Genomic DNA, 19,690 nt, shown 5'->3' on the forward strand with positions numbered 1-19,690 from the left:
TACAGTTGTAAAAATGATGATTTCTCTGGAAATTGGAAAAGCTTATTACAATCCAAGAACTTTGCTTTACGACTTGCAACACACTGTAACTATTCAGAAGTGCTCTTCTTTCTGTCTTGCTTAATTCTTAATCACATCCCCAAATAGTCCATGTCACAGTGCTGTTAACAGGGTTGGAGTCAGAACAAAAATTTAGTTTTTCCTGATGATAATTTTCTCAGATTTGCTTATTCATGCAGAACGATCAGGTGCATCCTAAGCTTTCTTCTTACCTGGATATAAAACGTACAGAAATAGTGTTTTTATCACTTCTGTTTTATTGCATCTCTATCTTAGTTTCATTATATCTTGTATTGCTTTGATTTTTCATCTTCATTATATTTTCTAGTCCACAAGAACCAGATCAGTCAAAGCTGTTGGTGTTATTTGAGGAAATTCCCTTTTAGGACAGTTGTAGCATTCTGTCCACAAAATCCTAGCTACGCATATTTCTTCTTGTTTGGTTATGCAAGTAGTTGCATATTCAATTCCTCTAAACTGTGATCCATCTTTTGAAGTGTAGCTGTTTATTAAGCAAAGCAGTGGCCATAAAGATAGTTCTCTGTCTTTCCAATTTCCTACGATATTTTGGACTTTTTTTTCCTTAAAGCTGAAAGACAGAATATAGAAAAAACCCTGAACCCTGACAAATCATTTTTTCCATCATTTCACCAAGCTGTATTATTTCATGTGCACAGGCTCCTCCAGTATATTGAAAGTGTCCCTCTCTTTATGTCATCTATGAAATTTTGCCACGTAATCTGCTTGTTTGCAGGTGAAGTGAGTTAAGCGGAGGCCATGCAGTAGAGGAGTATGTGAAAAACATACATTGCTCCTTCTTTAACTTTCTTTTCTTGTTTTATTTTTTTTTAATTTTGATCCTGCTTGAAAGATATCTTCTTATTACTAGGATGGGAAAGAGACCCCATTTACTCTGATTTAGACATAATAAAATAATTTTTCACTGTGCTTTACTCTGTCCACCAAATAGACTTTTTATTGTTAGCATTTAAATTGGCTGCTCTGGCTTAGCTATGTGAATTTCTGTTGTAAATGCTGTATTTGCTAAAATATGTAATTTCGTCTGTTCCAAAACTATTTTTAGGTTTTGCCTACTGTAAAACCACACTTCCATTGAAATTGCCACTATGAAATGCATGAAAAGTCTCCTTCTTACCTAAAGGCAACTGTAAGGATAATGGTGTTGCCAAGTGACATGATTTTATCCTAAAATTAGAAAGCTTCTGAAAACTTCCTTGTGGCTGAATTATTTCTGCTGTTTGCCGTGCAGTGTTTTGTCCTTTTCCACCTCTAGAATTATTTACAGAATTGGAGATTCATGTTCACCCAATTAATGCGTATCCCATTTCTCTATAAATTATGAAGGCAAAAGTTAAGTGAGATCTACAGCCTCCATCTCCTGCACTTTAAGGAAGCTGCTCAGACCAAGTGGTAGGTGGTAAGTGACTAGAGGAGGGCTGGGAAGAAACAGGAAAATGCAGTTGAATGAAGTTGGCAAGAAGGAAAGAATATATAAAGGAAGAGGTTGGGATAAGGAAGTTGCAGAAGCAGAAGAGGCAATGTGGGGGGTCTGAAGAAGAGGAGGAGGTACACAGAGGAAGATCCCCAGGAGTGTGAGAAGGGTACAAGGGTCATGGGACAGAAGAGCAAAATCAGGCAGAAGAGAATGAAGAAGAAGATGGGAAGCAGTTTATATGCCAATTTTCTTCCAGAAAACACTGAGAATATTAAACCCAGATACTTTCTTGGGTTTTGTCCTTTTTTGTCTGTTTTGCCACATACGATGTTTTATTCTTTGCTAGTTCAGTCTCTTTGCATTTAACAGTCTTCTTGCTAAGAGGACATTTTAAATAGATCTATATTTACTCCCTTAAGAAAATGTGAATTGCTGGTTTCATGTGGCTGCAGCTGTGCGATGTATGCTGCATAGGTCAAACACCATACAGGACTTGGCTTGGGCATTGCATAGACCCAGCAGGTGGCCAGGCACGGCACCGCTGACTGCCACGCCACTTCAAGGACAGTTACCGTTCTGGATCTTAAATGACTGAATTAAGTTAAGATGCTTCTGTAACAGTGGGTTTCGCTAATTGTTTCCTTCTGGTTAAAATGTTTGATCTCAACAGAGCTGGTCTTCTTTTGTATCTAAATCTGAATTTCTTTCTGTGTTTTCTGCAGCCTTTTCTGTCTCTATTTTCTTTTATTTCTTTGTCTTTTAGTTTTATTTCTCTAGAAACCTGTCATGGGGGCAAGACCGCGGTGCATGGTGAAAGGAAGACTAATCCATTCCAGAAAAAGAGTTAGTTTTTTATTTGCAGAATTGGTAGGGCATCCACAATGACAAATCACTAAACACATTGCAAGGTCTGTGTAATAATATGTGGCATATCTGGGAGTAAAACTGGCATAGAGGGTAGGAGCAGCTCAGAACAAAGAAGGATGAACCGCTGGCATCTGTGAGGGAGGTGGTTTCGAATTCAATCACAACCTTGCGAAGGAGATTAAGCAGCACCTGTGATATCTGAATGATTTAGTTTCAGTAGATCATTCTTGATGCTGTGGAAGATAACATGAAAAGCATGCCAAAAAAAAAAAAGGAAAGGAAAAAGACATAAAAGACATAAAAAGACATGAAAAGACACAAACAGACTCAGCAGAATAGCCAACAAAACATGGTAAGGAAAGAATTCTACAGCTTTAGTTGTAAGTGCTATTTTACTTTTTTCAGAATGGAAAATTCTGGAATTGCATTGGGTCACACTGGGTTGACTTCTTCATAAACCTAACTGAAAGGTTTTTTAAAACTAGCATCTGTCCTAATGGAACATTTTCTTAATGAAAGTTACTGAAAACTGACATATTACTTGTTTAGCTTTTCTGGAGCTAATAGAAATAGCAATTTGAAGTTAAATATTTCAAAACACTTTGTGGGTCTCAACAGGAAGAAATGGTCCTTTGTCAAAGACTGCTTGACTGCGTATAGTGTCATGGTGAAAAAGCTCAGGCGTCTATCCAGATGTCTCCTCTATGACAGCAGACAATACTAGATGCTTTTGAAAAGCTGCATGAAACGACAATACGTAACTGTTGAGTAGACTTCATCAGAATGTCTGTTAGGTGGAGATAGCCTTAAAATTTGAAGCATGAGAATATTCTGTCCTGAACTTAACTTAGTTTTTCCTGTTTTGTCTAGATATTGTCATATTTTATATTTTAAATGTCCTACCCATTCTTAGAATCTGATATTATTGTTCTTAGCTTTCTTTGCTAAGTTTTATGGTTTTGTTGAGAGAAATAGGATTTCCTTTGCAGTGTTGATGCAACAGATTTTTTTTTTTTTTTATTATGAGATGGTACTCATTATGCTGCACAGGGAAGAGAAGGTCTTCAGTCCGTAGATGTAAAAGGGTATATATACCAGGATGGTATTTATATAGATACAGCTTGTTTAGCGTATATAGAATTACACACTAGACTGTGTGTGTTTGTGTATATATCTACATATACACTAAGATTTTGTATTTTTCTCTCATACAAAACTTAAGTTCCATGTATGTCAGAATAGTCCTTCAATGTCACAATGCATGCTGACACACTTCAACATTTCATTCTGTGTTGAACTATCTGTGAATCTCACTGAATGTCAATTAAGACAAAGTAATTACAAGGAAAATAAACTGCCTATTGATTACTTCTTTTGTTACTTTATACTTGCTTTTCAGGCCAAAATTCAAAAAACATCAGTTCATCTCCAAGCATAGAGAGTTTGTCTGGAGGACGTGAATTTACAGGATCTCCACCTTTGTCTGCATCAAAAAAAGATTCCTTTTTCAGTACAATCTCCCGCTCCCGTTCCCAAAGCAAAACTATGAGCAGAAAGGAATCGGTAAGTTCTTTAACTTTTTAAGCTATTTAATGTCACACTGCATTACTTGTTAGAGGCAATCATTTCTCCCATTCATTAAGCACTTGCACTTGGAAATGTTCCCCTAAGCACACATTAATGGCAAAAGCAGAAATAAGCTGTTTCAACTGTTTCTGTTGAGTAACATCTCCATTATGGTTTCCACCCCGTAATCCTACCTGAAATGAAACTGTGAAAGCACCTGTTGCCTCTGAGAAAGAGGAGAGAACTCCTGCAAGTTTGTTTGTTTGCTTCGTTAGACTTTTGGGGTAGTCCTGAAGTTAATAAACAGTTCAATGGGGAGCACAAATGCTCAGCAGGTTCAAACAAGTCCATCTGTTGTCCCTGAAATTCCTTAATACATCAGAGGCTTCCCAGTGTCTGTAGCATCTGTAGTCTGCAGTCACGGTTGTATTTCTTGCGCAGCCCCAGCCTTCCATTTGGCCACAAGAAACTATTATTTAAACAGATTCATCCAAGAAAATCAGCTCTTATCATGGGTGTGTTCCAAAGATATTCTCATCCCATCAAAGGTATTTTAGGAGCACTAATTTGATAAACTTCATATGCCAGGATGATTCTCATATCCAGGAGGATTCTTGTTTATTTTATATACGTTTCCCATTGTCCTTCTCTTGATTGGAAACCAGTTACACAGGAGATGGAAAAAACTGTAAATTTTGGAAGGTGAAGGCATAGCGTTGTCTTCCATTCAATTTTCACAAATGTATGTTCATATAACTTCCTATTGATTTCAATAAATATAATATATATAATATATAATAATATATAATATATGCTATATAATATAATAGCAGTATTTCTGTATTACAGCATTCTTCAGGTGTTCAGAGGTAAATAGTGTGCAGAAGCTTAATCTGAACATCTCAGCATTTTTATCTTTAAACAGCAGAATGTTGTTCAAGTCACATCATATTTTAAAATTGATATTTAAAAGGTTCTAATGAAATGCACAGCTTTGCACAACTTTGTTCAGTTTTTGTTCGCTGAAAGATAGGGTTTAATTCTTGTTCCACATGCTCTAAATTTGCCTAAACAAAAGCTGTGTTTTGTGGTTAGTCAGCAAGAAGCTATAATTTTGGTTTGTGTCCATTGAAGACGAATTGAATTTAAAGCTAAAACAACAAGTTAATGTCTCTCTGATTGTCCTCATGAGTTGAAGAAAAATAAATATACCAGTATTGCATTTTTCTTTTTATGTGGTTTAACAAGATCTAAATCCAGCCTTCATTTCCAACTGTTGTTCAGGCCAGAACTTGGGTGTTGTGCACTAGTAGAGTTTAAGAGTAATTCCTTCTTAGCTCTCTAATAGGAGACACAGAAGAATTTTCCATTATAATATTCTCAGTTAGAATCCATTAATGATAAATAAGTTTTTCAAGTAAATGATTTCTGAAATTTGTGATATTTTATTAGTGTTTTTTTCCAAGGATTTTGGACAAAGAATTATTCATTGGAACAGATTTGTAGTCTTATGATAATTTTCAGTAGATTGCTAATCACGATAAACTAAGTGGAGCATAAATTTTCGGAAGAATTCTTTGAACTGTGCTATGTACTTTATATTGTAGCATTTTATGATTAAACAGTTAGAAAAGGTTTTAGGCTACCAAAATCTATCTCCTTATGTTCAGTTTTTGACTGACCTTTAATATAGGGAAAAGGAATTTGTAGCAGCTCCAAGAGGAAAAGGTTTGTTTAAATCTGTTCTCTATTGCTGAAGACAATGTTCAGGTTTTGTTTTCCTGTAAGTTTCATGATACCTGGTTTTCTGTTTGGAGAAGAAAACCCCAAAGAGTTCATCCTGATGTCCCAAAGCAGTTGCATCAGAATACTCCAGTCCCGTAGTTCCTTCATTTACAGCTGTTTTCTGAAGGCAAAAGAGGACTTGAAAACTTAATGAGTTCACATCTTTGTTTTATTTGTAAAACTGAGCTGGTTTATATTTTTTCATATGTCTCTAATTATACAGATTATGCTGTTAAGTATTGGGGAAATTACCTTTGTTGGACCATGGCCATGTATCAGTCACTTTATAAAAAGATAAAGTCATTCTTGGTGTAACAAATGAAAGAGATTCCATTTCCCCTTCATCTTTGTGCTTCTAATTAATGCCTTTCCCAAGCAAAGCGGGAATGGAATGCATACCTAAAAATCCTTCAACATGGAGTTAAAAAAAAAGTGATTTTCACAGACCAGAGGACATTACTGTAACATTGTCATGGGATGAACCAGAGTCTCATCATCGCAGGTCACACCTGGAGTACTGTGTCCAGGGCTGGGCTCCCCAGTACAAGAGAGATGTGGACATACTGGAGAGAGTCCAAAGAAGGGCCACTAAGATGATGAAGGGACTGGAGCATCTCTCCTGTGAGGAAAGGCTGAAAGAGCTGGGGCTGTTCGGCTTGGAGAAGAGAAGGCTCGGGGGATCTTGTCAATGTGTATGAATATCTGAAGGGAGGGTGCAAAGAGGACGGAGCCAGGCTCTTTTCAGTGGTGCCCAGTGACAGGACCAGAGGCAAAGGGCACAAACTGAAACTGTGAGGGTGACTGGCCACTGGCACAGGTTGCCCAAGGAGGTTATGGAGTCTCCGTCCTTGGAGATATTCAGAAGCCACCTGGACACAATCCTGGACAACCAGCTGTAGGTGACCCTGCTTGAGCAGGGGGTTTGGACGAGATGACCTTCAGAGGTCCCTTCCAACCTCAACCGTTCTGTGATTCTGTGACAAGATAAACTGGAATGTAACTTGTCTAAATTCTATCTGTCCTAAAGCCTGTCCAACAATCTGGACTTTCTCTGGGAGAGTTGTCATCAAAACTGATACTTTACTTGATTCGTTGCCTCCAGGAGTAGGATGTGTCCATTTCTCGTATTGAGGAATTCTGAAGGTAGTAATGTTTGCATTATGTTTAGTCTTCTAGATCTATTTTTTTCCTCTCAAATGCAAAGATCAATGGAATTACTTCTTTACTGGTGTTGTCAGAAACAGGTGTCCCCTGCTGGGCTGAATGCACAATACCAGATCATGTTTTGGCAACCCATGGTAGCCTGATGTTTTTCATGTTACTGTTGAGTGACACTCAGCTGTATGTTAATGTGAGGCCCACCAAATGTGTTTGGAAGTCTGTTTTGTACGCAACGGTGAGATGATTCCCTACCCATTTATACAGCCTGCAGCTTTCTGAGTGGAATAACTTAGGCTGCAGTTTCTGGAGCTGTCTTCCCATAAACAAGAACTGGAACATGTAATATATAATGCACTCCAGTGTCCATTGTCTTCTGGCTGGGTCAGTCTTGCTGGCATAAAGTCCTGTAAAATTTCCTCTCCTAGCCTGCCCAATGCCCTCTCCTTTTCAGCAAAGTTGGGAAATTGGGTGCATTTGTGGTCCATTTCTCATTATGTTTCATTTACGTCTCCAGTAACTATTAAGGGCAGTCTACCCCTCTTTTTGGCAAATAGCGAAGCTGCCTAGACGTTGATTCTGGCAAATATGGTTCTCTGGTCTCAGTTTGTGGCACAATATTCTGTAAATTGTTTTCAGCCGTAGAGGTGTGCCAGAGAGGGAACTTTGAGTCAAACAATGCAAACATTTTTAAAACTTTCTTAAAAAAAACACAGGATAAAGATGGTTTTGACTGAAAAGAGAGTTTTGATATGGAGAAACTGTATATATTAATAAATAAATTTCTACATAAAGATAGTTTAAAAATTCCCAAGAAGTCAAAGGAAAATTTGGAGCAATTTATTTTCTTTACTAAAATAATTTACAAACATGGTCAATCAGAATCCTCATTTATTAGCAAAAAAATCCTGAACAAAAATGTCATGCATCATGCTGGTTTTGATTGCACCGAACTTTTAGTTAAATCAAATTTGACAACATATGCTATTGTCCCCACAAGCAGGTAGAAACAACTGTTAATGTCTGTGATTTACATTGCTAGTCTGACTGATTTGGAGTTAGTTATGAGTACCCCTACAGGTTAGACAATTAATGTATGCCACTATTTTCAATTAAATAGTTACCTACTCTACTGATTTAGGAGCCTGTTTTTATGCATACAAGCTTGATGGTTTTGCTCAAGTAGAAGTGGTATACAAAAATCAAAGAGATAATAAAATAAATACTAGACAACCACACACAAAAAATCATGCATGCAAAAATTCCTTTGAAGAAGAGCGTGCCTTTTGTGCATGGTGCATGTCTTGGAGACTTCTTTTATTCCCTGTTCCCTGACTGTTATTTTAAAAATCTTTTTGAAAGCTTTTAAGCAAAATACTTACCGATGCCAAACATTTATTTGGAAATACAAATGCTATGATGAAATATGCTTTTTTAGTTAAGCATCATAAAATGTGCCCAGAATATGTTAGCGTCTGCGTGCAACAAGCCAATTCCTTGATCAATACATTGGATTTATTAGGCCTGAAGTTAAAAAGACATCGTGATTGTTCTCAGTGCCATTAATTTTAATGAACTTCAGTGCCTCAATATTTAACTGCACTTAATAATGGAGGACATTTGTCTTCCTTATTCTGATGCAATAGGCCAATTCAGACACCTGAAAAATGCAATTTATTTAGTACTTCAGTGCTTGTCTAATTATAGGGATAGATAAAAAGAATATTAAATCTGAGATGCTGCCAGGTCATGTGAACAGAGTTCGTAGAAAAACCTCTGAGATTATTTTGGAAGTGTAATTCTTTTCTCCGTTGCCTTCCTCTGGCTCCCACAACATGCTGCGACAACAATGAAAGAGCTGAAGACAGTACAAAGAAAAATAAGCTGCCTTTTAGAGTTTTTTATTAGAAATACTTGCAAGTTTCATATAATTTAGTAAAGCAACAGCTGTATGTGTGAGTGGCAGCTTTGAATCTTAATGCTCCTTTTTTGGAGTGATTCATTTCAGGGAAAAGAAACTATACTGTGATAAAAACAGGAAGTTAATTGCTTAGGAAAAAAACCTGAATAAAAACCCAAGTGGCTCTGCAGTGCTTTTTCTGTCATATTGTGAGCAACAAATACGTATACAGAACAAATCTGTGGGGCCGTTTGGAAGGTTTTTTAAATGTCAGTGGAAACTGTTGTCTTTCTCTGGTACAAGAGATTCAGATACGTGCAGCTGAATTATACTTGCCATTAACTTCTGCACAGAAGAAAATTGGAATTATATAATCTGAAAGAAGGCAGTAAGAACTTTTTACATTATCGGGCAACCCTTTTAAACTGTCAGGAAGAATTAAAAAAATAACAAAATCTTAAATGAATGAGACTATCAGCAATGTTTACAAAAGGATCAAAGTGACTTAGAAGCCAAGCAGTGTGATCCACAGCAATCATCTTACCAGCAGCAGGTACAGGACGTGCTCCGTGCATCCTCTTTCACACATTAATCCTGAAGTTAGTGTTTCAACATCCCAGTGGCAAAGGAAAATAGATCTGAGGATCTATGTCAGTGGTTTGAGCTGCCCTTTTTTCCTTTTCTGTGGATATCTCATCCCTTCATCCTGCTGTTGTAAGATAACACCACAAAATTGCTGTTCATTTCTGTGAAGAGCTGAGAGACCTGTACAGAACTCCCAACAAAAATGTGGGCATGGATGAGAAACATCTCTCTAAACCAGGCTATTGTTCTAGTTGGGGTTTTTTTTGAGCGGAAAGGGTTTCTGTGTTTGGGAGATTTTTCTCCCACTGAAATAAATAGTAGGTATGAGCTTAATAGCTTGATTCTTAGATGTGTCTGTGTTTGGTTAAATCAGATCATTCCCTATAAAAAAACCAGAACTTGTGTTTCTGTTCTTTTAACAATGTAGTATAAATGGTGTGTATTTACAGTCCCTGCATAATCACTATACTTAAGTTTCACCCTCCTTAAACTCTGAACAATGTAATCAGAGATTCTAAAAACGTGAAATAATAAGATCCTGCTCTAGTCTGCATCCTCAGTCATGTTTGGAATGGTATCAAAGGTCAAATATGTCCAGCTTGCACAGAGAAGGGGTTAGTGAAACTTTTTTGCAACTGATGCTTAAAAAAAATGTAACTGAGTAAGAGTTTAACAAGGGGTGTACTTTGAGAGTCCTTCATAAAGATCTGTGTGTATGTTGAACTGTGTGTACATTAAAATGCTTATTCAGGCAGCAGAATTAAGAAGCATAATTACAGAATTGCATCACACCCAATCAACCATTTCAATAACATTCAACCAAATACTTCAGTAATATAATATTGAAGCATGGAGCATGAACTTTATTTGTTGCAGAATATCTGGATATTAATCATTCTACATCCATATGCATTCAAGAATACTTACTGCGCTGTTTCAGAGTGCCCTAAAATCATAAAATGGTGGGGGTTTTCCTCTGCTCACATTTCTGTTACATTTGTGGTAGTGAGCTTATGCAGTCATAAAGGCCAGCAATGTGTGTACCAGATAGGCAGATAGTCCATCAGATGTGATACTGAAACATAATGGAGGAAATTGGATGCTCATTCGCATATGTGTTTATTTATAGCTATTTCCAAAATACTTACAGTCATACCATCTAAATTAATAGCTCAATTATGTTATTATTGACGAAATATTCCAATATGATTAAGCCAAGGATGTCAACAGCAGCACTAAGAGAACCCTTTTATCAGCATTTCTGTTCAAAGGGTTAATGTCTATTACCCTACAGCTCTTTCTGTTCTTATCTATTCCCTTGCCAAGTGAAACACTACTGATTTCTTCAACTGTTCAGTTCCTACCCATCCGCAATCAGTTATGAAAATGTTTTACATTCCATAGATCTTCCAGATTTTCATGGGTTTTGATTTTAAACTGTCTCTTGGCTGTACCATTGGGCAGTGCCAGCAGGTGGACTTGTGCAGGCAGCAGGTAGATAAGTCCTGCGTGTCTTGTGTCTGATTGAAAAAGAAGTTTCTTTCCATTCCTACTTTTTTTGTCTCTAGCAAGAGCTTCCTCCATTATTGATTTTTATATTTCTCCATCTTCCTGCTAAGGAGAGATTATCTGAGCATAGGCATGAAGTATTTTTAAGAGGAAAATACAGCCAGGTTAAATGAAAACCACTCCTGATCGTGCTCCAGTAGCACAGCTGCTGGTTTCCAGTTCTGCAACAGTGAGGCTGGTGCACCTGGAAGCTGTTCCAGTAATAGGTTCGACAGTGGGAGCTGCTTTAGAAAATGCCCAAGCCCGTGGTCCTTTGCCACAAACGTCTTCAGGCAAGGTGGGATGTGGCAAACCAAGCTGACTCCAACAGCGCAGCACTGGCAAATTCACTTTGCACTAAGGTGGAAATTCAGCAGGAGGACTGGGTGTTTATAAGCTGTGAGCCAGAGTTTCAGCTATTTTCAGGATTTTAATTGAAATTAAATGCACATCCATCAGGGGGCCAGGGAGATCCTCTGAGGCTCCATCTTTCACTGTCTTCCAGATGTCACTATATGTAAATATTTTTAGCTTTATTTTAAGATACAATAAATCAAATAAATAGATAATTATATATCAATACAATGAAACAGATATTTTGCCTCAGTAACTCATCTTCTTGGTAGACATTATAAATAAATATTGATTATGAATAAATATTTTTATCTTGCTGTGCTCAGAAAACTAGAAGGCAAGAAAGTGGGACAGAGAGTTATTCTAGTTTGGAAGAAGAGGAGAAATAGCTGACCATGAATGCTTATTTCATATGTTTCAGAAAAGCTGCAGATACATAGTGCATTAAAATACGCAAGTATATATATTTCACCCATTTCCATATGTAAAAACAGTAAGAAAAACATTTTTTTTTCTTGTATTTAGAAAGAATGGGTCTCCTTGAACAATGCAGCTCTACAGTGTTAGAAATTTGAATGTAGAAGAGAGAGTTCCTGGGTCCTTGGCTATTCTAAATCAGAGCTTTCAGTTTTGTTGGGTTTTGTTCATAGTTGGGCAGGGGTGAGGTTTAGGTATAGAAAGGCCGAAATTTTTATTTATTCATTTAATTCTTTCCCAGTAATCTGTTAGTTCTGTTTAGATGTGCATAGCTTGGGAAAGCATAGTGCGATGCCATTCTTTTCTGTGTTGTTACTGAAAGGAAACAGTGGAAGTCAAGATTGTACTAATGACCAAAAATATGTGCCTTTGCAGGTGAATGGCTTCTAGCATTTTAATTTCTTGGCAAATTTATCTTGTTCTCATCCTAGTTGAACATTTTTATCTGTATTATGAAATTTCTTTCTGGTTTTTGGTACTTATTTTCAATCAGTGCCCTCTGAACCAAACAATTTAAATTTTTTCTGCAGTATTAGTACATAACCTAATTTAGTCTGACTCCTAGGAGTCAAAATGAATATTTTGTTGACCTTTCTTTTATCCTTCATTTTATTTTCTTATTTTTCTCAGTTCCATTCCCTCACCCCCTCCAGAGGTTTGTCATGGACATATCTTCACTAAAGATTATGCAGTGGCAGTTCTCTTGGAGGTTTTAAAATAGGTAACTCGTTTGAATTTACTTCTTCGAGCAGAAGAGCTTGCATTGTGCCCTGAAGTATTTAAACTTTGACAACACTGCGTTTTGAAACTAGACTTCTAGGATTACTTTTTATGTAATTCATTTGTACTTACTCTGATGTCCCCTGAAGTATTTTGAGATACACAGTACTACTACCAGAGAGCAAAATTTCTGTGTTGAAAAGCAGTAGGTCAAAGTAGTGATAACGCAGAGGAGAAAAGAGAGAAAAAGTATGCTTCCATATGTTTTGCATTCCCCATTTCCTTTATTAATGAGACAGAGAATCTGTTTGTGCTATAAGGGTTATGATCTAGGAAAGCACTGAAATATATATGTAAGTATCATCAAATATAAAGTTCTATTTGCTACTCTGAGCAACTGTGCCTACTGGCACCACACAGTGAAATTAAGAGACGGTTTAAATAAAAAAAAATAAATAAAAAAAAAAGGAAAGAAAGATATTCCCACTTATGCTACCTCATACCATCCTGGGATTGTAAAAGCAGTCTGAGTTAAAATGATATAAAACAAAAACATGAGCAGGAATTAAAATGGTGTAAAATAAAAACATGACTCAAGTTCACTGTGCAGGCAGTACAAAGGTATAAAATAAACGTTTGTAGGATTTATCTGAAAATACTGTCCTTTGAATGTTTAACATTGCTTAAAGTATATTAAAAATAATGAAAAACTGACAGTTGTGAAGATGAAGATGTGAAGAACATAAAACATGAGTAAGGTGTATTTGGAAAAGTACTAAGCATGAGGATACTTCAACTAGCACAGGGACACAGAAATGTTGGCAGGTAACGGTTCAGCATAAGAAATCAGTACATAACCTCTGCTTCTGCAGGAATGAATACCTGAAGGCAGTATCTGAACTTCTTTGTGTCGTCCCAGGGACATATTAACATCTGAAATAATTCCAATTTCTGCAAACATTTCACAAGTAGAAAAATTCTCAATGTAAAAGTGGTGATATATATTCCATCCCTGAGTCTGATACGCTTGGTGAGTTTGCATCTAATCATTTCATAGCCCCTTCCACGCGGAATAAACTTTCTCTGAGCATCTGCAAAGCAAATACCTTATGAATACTCTCCTAAAAATTCCACCTTTCCATTGACAACACTTTGGTTGCTAACATGCTGAAGCCATATCTAGAAGACTGACTAATATAGCCATATTGTTTCCATGTCCTCCCCATATGTGTGCCTGTAGCCATCTGTTTTCTCTTGGCTTACACTGTTAAGTCCTTTAGAGAAGAGAGGTTTTGTCTTTATGTTTGTATGGCACCCAGCAAAGCGAGGTCTTAGTCCTGATGAGGGCCCATGAGTGATACAAATACAAAACAGGTAAGTTGGATCTAATAAATTAAATAAATTAAAATTTTGTTTTAAATTCCGCTTCATTGTTCAAAAATAGTGGTTTGTGGTTTAAATGTCAGGATATGCTGTAGACTGTTCTGTGGCTGGCATAGATCATTAAAAAATTATGGATATGTCAACCAACATTCAGCTGTCAGGGGTGCAAGATTAAAAGCTTAAATCTTGTACTTAATTGTTAGATTCAAAAATGAAAAGTAAATAAATTCTCACAAAATGGAAACAGTAACAACTGCTTTTTACTCCAGGGAAATTTGCATGAAATTAAATGAGAAAGCAATTTATTCCATGCATCTGAATCTTGTTTGACATGTAAAATGCTACCAATATGCGAAAGGTATACTCTATATATTTTATGAATAAGCACTTAAGTACTGGTATGACCTTTAGCAAGTCCCTGGTTTCAGGATTTCCTTGTATCAATCTCATTTTTCCCTTTATTTTCCTCTAAATGTTTCAACACCTCATCAGAATTATTTTCCAATTTACCTTGTCAATTTGCCAAGAGCTCAGGGGATTTTTCCTTAGTGCTCTTACTATGAATACTGAAAGAATCAAAAATGTGACTGGGCAAATGAATATAGGAAAAGTAGCTATTAACTACAAAAAAAACCCACTTCTAGTTCAAGAAATCCCTGACCTGCATATCTATGTAGCCTGGGAGAGTATTCTGGGCAGTGCCATTGCAGGTTTATATCATGACATACTTTTTTCATTACACTTTACCCTACCCATCATTGACCAGCATCAGACACCAGGAAGACTGGGCCATTCCTCCGACACAGTTCTGTCACTTTGTGTGTTATGTTTTTAGTTGCAGCATTATTGCTTAAACACCTTAAATACCTTTAAATACTCTTCTCTTTGAAAGTAATTTCTTTGCTGCTACACTTAACACTTGGTGGTGCTCCCAAGTTAATTCATATTCAAAAGGATTCGGCTTTAAGATGAATGGAGTTTTGCCATTCTGGGTGTTCATGAATGAAGTGCATGGACATATATTGTTGTAAGCCTTTGACAACAGTTTACTCTGCTTGAGTTTCTACATGAGTAAAACAGACAACAATACAAATTTTGCTTTCATTTCCTGAACAGTAAGACTGAAAACTAAATGTTAGTATAAAAGAAAGATGTTACAGTCCTGATTCTGTGCGTTCATATTCCATGTTTTCCAGCCCTTGTACTTCTGTGTTTAGCTACATGTCATATATTTGGGAGAAAACTTGTTTAAACTGGTAAAAACAAGGTTGAGAAAGAGCAGCTTCTTCCAAAACTATATTTCTTCAGACCTTGGCTTGTGATTCCAATGCCCTTAGGCATGTCCACAAACCTTATTGCAGCTTGTAAAGTGATGAGCTGTAAAAGGATGGGATTACAATGTCAAAACTGCAAAACTTTGTAATCTGTTCTTGAAGGTGCTGACCGCTTTCAGTTAGTCACAGCTGTTTTTCTGAAACAGTAAAATTTGATGAAAAAAAGGTTATGGTTTAGGCTCATTATGAGCTCAGGAAAGAAGGAAGGATATAAAAAATTTATTTCCATAGCTGTCTTTGTAAAGGTGAGAAGACAGATGAAGGGAAAGGTAATAAAGAGGGAAGATCAAGCTTTGGACAAATGGAGAGCACCAGAACTGTATAGACTGATGAAAAAAATAGCCAAGAAATGGCAAATAATTGATCATAAAGAAATTAGTTTTCATGGCAAAAGAAAAAAAGGAAATGTAACAATGTAAGCAAAGTTCTGGATGTGGATAAGAAGAAAGACGAATATGAGAAACATAAGTGTAAGTCAAGATTTTTGCACATTCAGTCTTGCCACAACAAGGACAATAATTCGAGATGTGTATATGGAGGTACCCAGTTAGAGTCTTGTTTTGACTGGAGACAGAACGACTAACCTGCTTTATATTGTTAGTGAAATGTAAATCAATGTGGCATCACAAATATTCTACTTCCTTTTCATTCTCGTATTCAATTCAAGATGTCACTGTTAATCTGTACAGCTTTACATCATCTGGAATGTTGAAGGTGTGGAGAAGTTTTTTGAGGACCCTGGGACTAAATTTTCAGAAAGTATTATGAAGTTGTTTTTCTGCAAGATTGCATCATTAAATTTGCACATCTTGGTCTCCCATGTCTGATGCAGTGATTCCCTCATTTGATTTTCTACTTGATTTGTGTTTCTTCCTGATAACGCACCTCCCAATTCTAGAAAATGTTTAGCTTTTATGTTTCATAGAACATGTTGTTTGGTGAGTTGACACTAATTTTTTTATTTTGGTTAGTTGTTTAAAATGAATGATCTTTATTTTGTGGCCAAGTGGTTAACCTTTGAGAGCTGTGGCTGAATGAGTTTGACTCACTGCTCACATGTTTCTGGCATTGTCTGTGTCGGGTCAGCTGAAAAGTCAGTTATTGAAGGAAGCATAGATCATAAAGTTTTTCTCTTCACTTACATTTGGCCTATTCAAAGAATTTATAAGTCTCTGTTCATGCATAAAAGAGATCAAATCAGCAATTCTATTTGTACGCAAAATAAGAATGGTGTCCAGGCTACTCGCTGGCTCAGCACAGGGAAACACAAAAGTTGGCACTCAGAGAAAAGTGCAGTGAATACTGTCTGGACAAGAATCTAGAGCATCTGCACAATACTGGCTATAAATCAGTTGTTTCATCTATTACTGCTAAAGAATTTTACTTTAGAATACAGAAAAAAAAATGCTCTTTTTTTCTGAGGGGCTTTGTGATTTTGCTACTTACCTTTACAAAACATTAAAACATTCGTAATTTGCAGAACAATTTTAAAAAGATCCTATGAAAAGATTAGTCTTAGAAATATGGATTAGAAGTGACCTCTGCTGAAGCTGCTACTTGAAGCAGGACAGTCCCTAACATTGGATCAGGTCAGTCTTTAAATAGAAACTCTACCAATTCTACGAATAACCTCTTCTAGTGCTGCACTGCTCTTCTAATGGAGATTTTTTTTCCTAATGGCCAATTTGAACCTTCTGAGGGGCAGTTTTTGGCCATGATCCCTTCTATATCATCTGCCACTGCTGGGAAGACTTTGAATACATCATCTTTGTAGCTCCATGTAGTTGCAGGCTCCCAGCAGATCGCCCTTAGCCTCCTCTTCACGAAAAAAACCAAGCTCCCTCAGCCTGCCCTCTAGACCTGAAACCATCATAGTAGACCTGCGCTGGACCCTCTCCAGTTTCTCAATATCCTTCTTGAACTGGAGCCAAAAACATTATTCAAGGTGAGGACGCACAAGCGCTGAGTAGAGGTGGGTAATGACTTTCCTGGATCCGCTGACCACATTCCTCCTACATGTAGCCCAGTGCACTGTTTAAATTATTGACCATGAGGGCACTTTGTTAGTTCATATTCAACTCAGCAGCCACTGCAGCCTCCAGATAATTTTCAGCAGGCCTGAAAAACAGCAAGTTCCTTCCTTGTCTGTACTGGTGAATTGGGTTTTTTCTCCCCAGGTGCAGAATTTTGCATTTATGAATGTTTCTAGAGCAGAAACCTCAAAAAGGTTTCTTTTGCCTGGGCTTCCAGTGTCTTATGGTGCTTCTGAATTGAAGTTCTACCCATCAGCTTGGCAGCCACACCTCCCAGTTTTGCATCATCTGAAAATCTACGGAGTATACATTCTGTCTCCTTGTATGGGCTGTTGATGAAGATACTGAACAGTATCTTCCTAGTGGTCCATTGGTTACTGTGCTCATTTCCAGCCGCCGACCTGACATCAAGCCATTGACTCTGCTCTTTGAGCTTGGGTGAGGACGAAGTGAGTAGGAGGACAGTGATATTGCTAGAACTTGCAAAATGTTACTGTAAAATTTATTTTTATTTATCAGCTGTTTTTGGATGTATGCTGTATTAGTGCAAACATTCTTTTGCTTGGCTCTTACTCAGTTTCTGATGGAGATTAAGATCACTTGTACATTTAAATCAAGATTGATTCATTGTCTTTATTCTTACTAAACAGTTTTGGAATTTTTTTCATTTGAAATGTAATTCACACTCTAATGTTCAGGAATCTCATCAAACAAGAGTATGGTAAAACTGCAAAACTAAGAAAAACAGCAGGGTAAAAAGTTACTATGCCTGTATCTCTTGAATTCAGTTGCATACTTAAACAAAAACTGCTTAATACTGTACGTGACTAAACTTTGAAGGAATTTTTCTAAAGGAGTTGTGAACTTTCTCTGCTGTATGGTCTTTAAAGTCAAAGCAATGCATTTGTAAAGTGGCAAAGAAAGAAGTTCATAGAGAAATTCTTAGCTGAGATAGTTCCCATTGCTTCAACAGGGCATGTGGCTAGATAATAATGCTTCTCTTAGGCCTTAAAATCAAGAATCTTTCTCTAAGTTAATTTTTTAATTACTCTTGATGAATATTTATTAGACATAACAATAATTTAAAGTAACTGCTTTATACTAAGTGAGCTGAAAGTAGTTGTCACCTAAATATTACCTAAGAAATTGTGTGGAAGTGCAGTTGGCTGGACATAGAAGTGCAGGGGCTTTTTAAAGATAGAGCACAATGTGTTACACAAATAAATATGCCAAAATATATGGCCGTAATATATCCTTGATGTATGGCTTTAGATCTCATTGAATATATGCCTTGAAATAATAAAAAAGGAATTTTTCAGAGATTTCAAAGGAATTTGAAATTACCAGAAATGGGAATTTTTGTAATTTGGTGAGGTTTTTTCAGCCATTGCTGTGACACTGTGTTTGCACAAGCAAAACCAAGTAGCTAATCTGTAAAAGAAATCTGAGTTGTTAACCTTTCTTGGATGAGTGTAGGCAAAATTTTATTGGACTCTTTAGAAGGTAAAAGGGTAGTATTAATAAACACTGAAATATTAAAACCAAAACCTGTTTCCATGAAATGACAAAAGAATTTAAAACTCTTTTCATAAATACAGATTGAAGGCGATTGTCTTTATTTCCAAAATTTTCTCAAGAACAAAGGAGTAGGAAAAATTGTAAGATATCTGAGCATGTCAAGGGCTACCTTACCAATTTTACTGTGTATCATATAAAGGTGGTTTTTAACACTGATAATCTCTTAATTGCAGGAGGAGGAATTGGAGGCCCAGATTTCATTCCTACAAGGACAACTAAATGACTTGGAAGCCATGTGCAAATATTGCGCAAAGATGATGAACACACATCTTGGTAAGTGCAGTATGCTGCATTAACCTGTAAGTCTTTGTGATGGCTCTTTTCCTGCTTGTATTAGAACTAAAATAATATTTATGTCGTACGGAGTGTATTATTTTATAAATCATGGAGAAAATTGAATTGCTGTACCCAGTTGTTCTATCAGATGCTGACATTCACTGTATCTTTATACTGTCAACTTTTAAACATGGGAGTATGTTAGCCACAGATGATGCTAAAAAAAAACATAGAGGCATTTTGGCACAGATGCCCTTTGTCTGTTCCTAAGATGTCTTGTACTGTACAAGACAGACTGAGGCTCACAGCTCACTTTGTAAGACCATTTGCAGTTTGACAGTCCCAGAATGATACTTGATGTGTGCAGTGATACTTGTATAAATTCATATGCTTTCATTAAATGTAACATCTGCACAATCTATGCTGATTGCCTTTATTACGTAAAAATGTGTTTCCATAGGCTGACTATTCTGTAATCTTTTGCTCAGGTCAGGAGAAATACGCTGAGGTAGGAGTCAATACATTTGGAACAGAATCAGCAAAGACTCCAGTCTAAAATTTGACATATATTGCCAAGACAAATCAGAGAAAGTAAACAAAAAGCTTCAGT

General features: G+C 36.7%; 1 protein-coding gene across 6 annotated transcripts in view; it reads left to right on the forward strand.

Annotated features, from left to right (window-relative positions):
* TBC1D5 (TBC1 domain family member 5) overlaps positions 1-19,690 on the forward strand; it is a 326,766-nt gene that overhangs the window by 279,622 nt on the left and 27,454 nt on the right. For all 6 annotated transcript variants that reach the window (XM_075419055.1, XM_075419057.1, XM_075419054.1 and 3 more), the window contains 2 exons: positions 3,783-3,946; positions 18,978-19,077. In XM_075419055.1, coding sequence (XP_075275170.1) covers positions 3,783-3,946; positions 18,978-19,077 — 264 coding nt within the window. The remainder of the gene's footprint in view (positions 1-3,782; positions 3,947-18,977; positions 19,078-19,690) is intronic.

The sequence above is a fragment of the Opisthocomus hoazin genome, chromosome 4, assembly GCF_030867145.1.
Source record: "Opisthocomus hoazin isolate bOpiHoa1 chromosome 4, bOpiHoa1.hap1, whole genome shotgun sequence".
In the NCBI taxonomy this organism is placed as follows: domain Eukaryota; kingdom Metazoa; phylum Chordata; class Aves; order Opisthocomiformes; family Opisthocomidae; genus Opisthocomus; species Opisthocomus hoazin.